The sequence below is a fragment of the Panthera onca genome, chromosome D2 (assembly GCF_046562875.1).
Source record: "Panthera onca isolate mPanOnc1 chromosome D2, mPanOnc1 haplotype 2, whole genome shotgun sequence".
Taxonomy (NCBI): domain Eukaryota; kingdom Metazoa; phylum Chordata; class Mammalia; order Carnivora; family Felidae; genus Panthera; species Panthera onca.
The window spans coordinates 80244076-80249957 of NC_138349.1; the positions used below are offsets into that span (position 1 = coordinate 80244076).

The following is a 5882-nucleotide window of genomic DNA, read 5'->3' on the forward strand; positions in this document are numbered from 1 at the left end:
AGTAAATGAAAGAGAAAGAAAGAAAGAAAGGAAGGAAGGAAGAGAGAGAAAGAGAAAGAGAAAGAAAGAGAGAGAGAAAGAGAAAGAGAAAGAAAAGAAAGGAAAGAAAGAAAGAAAGGAAAGAAAGAAGGAAAGGAAAGAAAGAAAGGAAAGAAAGGAAAGAAAGGAAAGGAAAGAAAGAAAGGAAAGGAAAGAAAGGAAAGAAAGGAAAGGAAAGAAAGAAAGGAAAGGAAAGAAAGAGAAAGAAAGAAAGAAAAAAAGAAAAAGAAAGAAAAAAATGTAAAACTTGGGGAGGGAAGAGCCGATCCCAACCTCATGGACCCTAGAAGAGGCAAAGCTAGCATTAGTTAGGAGTGGTCCCGCCTTCAAAGTGTTGGTCCCGAACTTCTGTCCTCTAGGGGTCTCTTGTGTCGCGCGCCGGCCACCCCGGGCAAGGCGTCTCCTACGCAGGTCCCGGGGTGGCCCCAGAGCTCTCCGGGTGCCGACCCCCTCCCGCTCCGTCCCCGGCCTGCCCACCCGGTGGCCCGCCGACAGCCGCGGGGGTGGGGCCGGCCTCTGGGCGCCCGGGCCGGTCCGCGGAGCGCGGGTTGAGGTCGAGCGGCGGGTTGGAGGCGCGGAGACCGCCGAGAGGACAGGGCAGGTGCGGCCTCCTCCGCTGCCCCCACAGCCTCCCGCGGAGTCAGGTGCGCGCAAGAGTCAGCAACGCGGGTGGTTCGCTGCTTTCCCACTTCCATCCCGCGGCGACACCTAGCGGCTTTTTAGCCAGATCTGGGCACGCCCTGGAGGTTAACACCCCAACCCCCACCATCCCTCTTTTTAAAAATGGAAATCTAACAGCCGCGTCCCCTGCGCTGTCGCCGCGCCTCCCCGTCCGGGTCGCGGGTCTGAGCCCCGCGCGCGCCGCGGTGAAACTATCCGCCGCCGGGAGTCCGCGCGCAGTGGGGTCGGGAGCTTGCGGCCAGCGTGGGGGAGAGCCCCTCTCTCGGAGACTCTGGGACCGGGGAGGTTCTGGTCCCGCCCGCAGGGCGCCCTGACTTCTTGCGCTGGTGGCCGCTGCGCGCGCCCGGGGACTCCGCGGTTCCCAGCGACAGGTTACTCTGCTGCTTCGCGGCGCGTTAGACCCACGGGAGGCGTGCAGACGGAAAGGACCCGACATACAGAAGCTACGTCGCTTTAAAACGTTTTTTTTTTTTTCTTTTTAAAGATACAATGATACTTCGCCTCTTGATGAAAGCACGCAGACGCAATTCTATGTATGCATTTAAAAAATGCAGATAATTCTGCACTGATTGCAAAGGCGCTCTTTATCGTGGTGACGGAAATAGTCCTTATCTCGTCCGGGGGTCACGACGACACGGAGGAATTAAGTGGTACGGTGTGTAAATTGTTGGTCAGTTGAAAAAAAAAAATCGGAACATAAACGTGCACGCATGCGAAAAGTTATTCGGGAGCACTGCGCACGGCGCACGTAAGGGGGCCGAGCGGCGGGAGACGCGCGTCCCGGCCGCTAAAGCGCGGCTCGGCGCAGCTCTTTCTGCGGAGGGCCCGGCGCGGCGGGGAGAGCGGGCGCGAGGGCGGGCGCGAGGGCGGCTGACGTCACCGGGGGCGGGGCCGCGGCCGCCGAGAAAAGGCGGCGGGCGGCGCGAGCCGTCGCAGCTGCCGGGCACGGCCTCGCCATGAGCGGCCGCAACGCGTCCGACGAGCTCCGCGTCCTGTGTAGCCCCGGCCCGCTGTTCCTGCAGCCGCTCTGGGACGGCCTGCGGGCCCGGGAGGCGCTCCTGCAGTCGCCCTTCTTCCCGGCCGTCTTCTCCATCTGCACCTACCTGGGCTGCTGCCTGCCCTTCGTGCTGCTGGACGCGCTGTGCCCCTGGGTGCCCGCGCTGCGGCGCTACAAGATCCACCCGGACTTCGCGCCGTCGGCGCGGCAGCTGCTGCCCTGCCTGGCGCAGACCCTCTACCAGCACGCCGTGTTCGTGTTCCCCGTGACGCTGCTGGACTGGGCCCGCGGCCCGGCCCCCGTGCCCCCCGAAGCCCCCGAGCTGCTGCAGCTGGCGCGCCACGTCGGCTGCTGCCTGCTGCTCTTCGACGCCGAGTTCTTCGCGTGGCACGTGCTGCACCACCGGGTGCCCTGGCTGTACCGCACGTTCCACAAGGTGCACCACCAGAACGCGGCGTCGTTCGCGCTGGCCACGCAGTACATGAGCGTCTGGGAGCTGTTTTCCCTGGGCTTCTTCCACCTGCTGAACGTCACGCTGCTCGAGTGCCACCCGCTCACCGTGCTGGTTTTCCACGTGCTCAACATCTGGCTGTCGGTGGAGGACCACTCGGGCTACGACTTCCCCTGGTCCACGCACAGACTCGTGCCCTTCGGCTGCTACGGCGGCGTGGAGCACCACGACCTGCACCACTCGCAGTTCAACTGCAACTTCGCCCCCTACTTCACGCACTGGGACAAGCTGCTGGGGACCTTCCGGTCCCCGCACGCCAAGTGAGGCGCGCGCCCCCCGGCGGGCGCGGCGGGGTGGGTGCCCCTCGCGCCCGGGACTGCTGGGCGCTTCGCCCTCGAATCAGGACAGACACACCCGAGCCTTTGTGTTGTTCTGTTTTTGTAAGTAATTTATTACCTGATGGAGATTTGTGGGTAAAATCTGACGTATTTTCACAGCCTGACCAAGTAATTTATATCGTTTTTGCGTGTTGAGGATTGTACTCGGAGTCTAATTCTAGCTCACTAAAGTGCCGTTGACTCCTGGATATGTATATATGATATATGTCTGTCACTGGTGTATTTAAATCATCTCTAAAACGTTTGTTTGTAGGACAAGGACTTTCTTATTTTTCAAAGTGTCACAGAAATAGGCTAAAAGAACATATTTTTATGGAAAATGTGAACAGTGAAACATACTCCTGCTGGGCAGTGATCACAGTTATTGTACTTTCCCCAATTTTTTCATATAACTGTATATTTATATTGAATGAAATGTTATTTGTGCTTTAAAAGTGAAAACAAAAAAAAAAAACCCCACCTAAATCAAACAAGTACTGGATGCTGTTTTTTTCTGGCATCTTGACTGATAAATACTAAAATTGGAAGAAGGGCTGGGGCAGGAGGTGTCCTTCAGAGTCTGCATCAGCCATAGAACGAGAGGAATCCGGTGGAGGGTATTTTGGGGGGATTGTAGGAGAGACAGTGGGGAGAAGGGGTCAGTTAGTCTGTTTTGCTCTAGTAACTTCACAGCGTGGGGGGGGGGCACTATTGTTCTGGATGCTTTTCAGTTTTTCAGCTGATTTCCACATAAGAAGCAAATCAAAGAATTACCTTCTAAAGTTTCAGAGAGATTAACACTGTTCGACCATTTGATTATTTGGAGGAGAGTGGTGCTGGGCGGGTGTGCCTTGCTTTGCAAAACTAGTGAGTGAGGTGTGTGCATTAGAAGGGTGCAAAGATACAGAAAGAGATTCTGAGAAGCCCTCCTCTTCAGGAAGCCATCTGGTGTAAATGGCCATCACACACATAGCGTCTGAAATTGGGGATTTTTGCATGCTCCCTTTCCTTAAGTAAAGACCTGCATGCAGATTGCATATCCCTTTCTCAAAGAGAGAAAAAGGGAAATTTGGCCCCAGGTCCCTGGTTCCTCAACTGTAAAGGGAGATGGCGTTCCAGATGTTCTCACAGATTACCGTGAGATCACAGTGACAGTAAATGTCCCTGTTACTGGCCACACACCTGTTACCCATCACTACCCGAATTGGTTTCATGTTATCTTTGGAACAGAGTTAAGTAGGGTAAAATAAAACACCAAGGCAATTTAGACAGAAAGGTCTAAAGAGTGGCAACTTTGTATGTAGTTCTAGGCTCATTATGTATGAGCCAAGCTGTCTCCTTTAAAAGTGAAACGTTCTTCTCAAGACCCGGTATCCATAGCCTGCCGGATGAGACCTCCCGAGAAGTAGGTTCAGGCTCTCCCAGTCTTTGGCAAGATGTAATCAGAATGCCCGGATGTTCTGCTGATTTCCACCCCACTCCCGATACGTGCGCTCTTTTGGTTTCTTCACCAAAGCTACCTCCTCCTCTGTCCGCAGCAGAAGGTCCATGCCGGGTCTCAAAGATTATATTGATATATGAAAGTGGGGTCGCCCCCGAACTGCCTGCGCATCTTGGATCGGGACAGTGTATCACAGCTCACTCAGAGGATTTTTTAAACGTCTCGTGTCGCCTCACCGTATAAGGGAATGTTGCATCTTGGGGAAACTTGTACCCACAGAAGTTATTTGGGTTTAGAAACACTTTCCCTAAACTGATGTTTTAATGCATTGGAAGGTGAAGCAGGGGAACGGAGAGGATGAGCAGGTTTTCAGATAGTTTGAGAGCCTAATGATAATAATCCTAGTGAAGTCTTTCACATCTGCATGGCCTTTTCGCGCATCTCCCCACTGGTTCCTTACACTCCGAGGGAGATAGGACGGTTGCTGTGATTATCGTGATTACTCCCACCCCGTATCGGGGATGGAGAACTGGTTCCCCACAGGGGAAGCGACGTACGCCCGATTATAAAGCACGAGGAGCTAGAGCCAGTTGAACTCTGCTCTTCTGATGCCTGTGGTGCTTTCCACGGCTCCCGGGGGGACAGAAACCCTGCAACACCACCAGAGGGTCTCTCTCTGCTATTCCTCCTCGGCCACCGCCTCTCGAGCAAAATTCCCCCGCCTGGCCCCCTGCTTTGCTTGGACATCCCTGGATTCAAAGCCAGGGAGAGTGGGCGAGGCCAGCCTAAACCAGACCCGAGTCAAGGGCTCTGTTTTCTGTTACCCCCCCCCCCCCCACCACCACCATGTATCATCAAGAGCACACACAGGGCAGCAAGACTACCCTGAGGGGAGGCTTGACTCCGGGACTCACTAGCTGAGTGATGGTGGACAGATCACTTGACCTGTCTTTGCCTTGGCTTCCTCATCCGTGAAATGTGGATCATCACAGAGCCTGCCTCACGGGGCTTCTGGGTTATCCCTGCGTGTGCAGGGGTAGGAGGGCTGGAGGTCACGGACCGTTGGTTTGCTGCCGGGGACGCTTCACGATGTGAGCACTGAGACGGCCGCGCGGGGACAGGGATCTCCCGTCCACACACCTGAGCTCTCCCACCGCACGGGGGACCAAATCAAGCAAGCCCAGGTTTTGATCCCGCCTTTCCCTGGAAGCTGATTCTCTTGTCCTCCTTTCAAGGCTAAAAGACTTGGAAAGAGACAGAAGTCTGTGTTTGTCTGGTTCTACTTCCTTACCTGAGTCATGCAGCCCCCACCTCTTCCAGAAGCATCCACACCCGGCTCCCTGCTCCCTTCCCAATGATCAAATCTAGTGACTTCTTCCTCTTGGGTTTTCATCTTTCCAGCATTTTTTTTCTTTTCAAAGGGTATTTGTTTTTGCTAACCCGCCTCTTCTTAGAATGATTTTAGTAAGGTTTCTCCAAACTGCTTTCCTTCCTAATTCTCTAGCTTCCTTCAGGGGGCCCACACTTTTCTCAATTGGGAGGCAAGCCCCCAGGTGATGCTCTTCTTGTTGGAAAGTATCTGTTCTGCCTGCGACGAATGTCCTTCGTGCCAGCTTCTACCGCACTCTCCAAATCTCTGCTCTCATTGCATTCTGAAACACACACACAACATCTAATAACTGCATGTGCATATACACACTATGTGTATGGCCATACACAGACCATAGGTCCGCCCACTATTATATGTCCACAGGCATGCATTTGCACACATACAACACACCCCATATGAATATACACATACACACACAGACTCATATACATGTATGCACGGACATATATGCATTACATATGCACATTATACACACACACACAGTAGAGGTATGTACTCCCTCCCCT

At 54.1% G+C, this 5882-nt stretch overlaps 1 protein-coding gene across 1 annotated transcript; it reads left to right on the plus strand.

The window, feature by feature from the left end:
- The first annotated feature begins 1205 nt into the window (after window positions 1-1205).
- CH25H (cholesterol 25-hydroxylase) lies at window positions 1206-3127 on the plus strand. The gene has a single exon (XM_060642963.3). The coding sequence runs from the start codon at window positions 1677-1679 to the stop codon at window positions 2490-2492; it is 816 nt and encodes a 271-aa protein (XP_060498946.2). The 5' UTR covers window positions 1206-1676; the 3' UTR covers window positions 2493-3127.
- Window positions 3128-5882: the final 2755 nt, after the last annotated feature.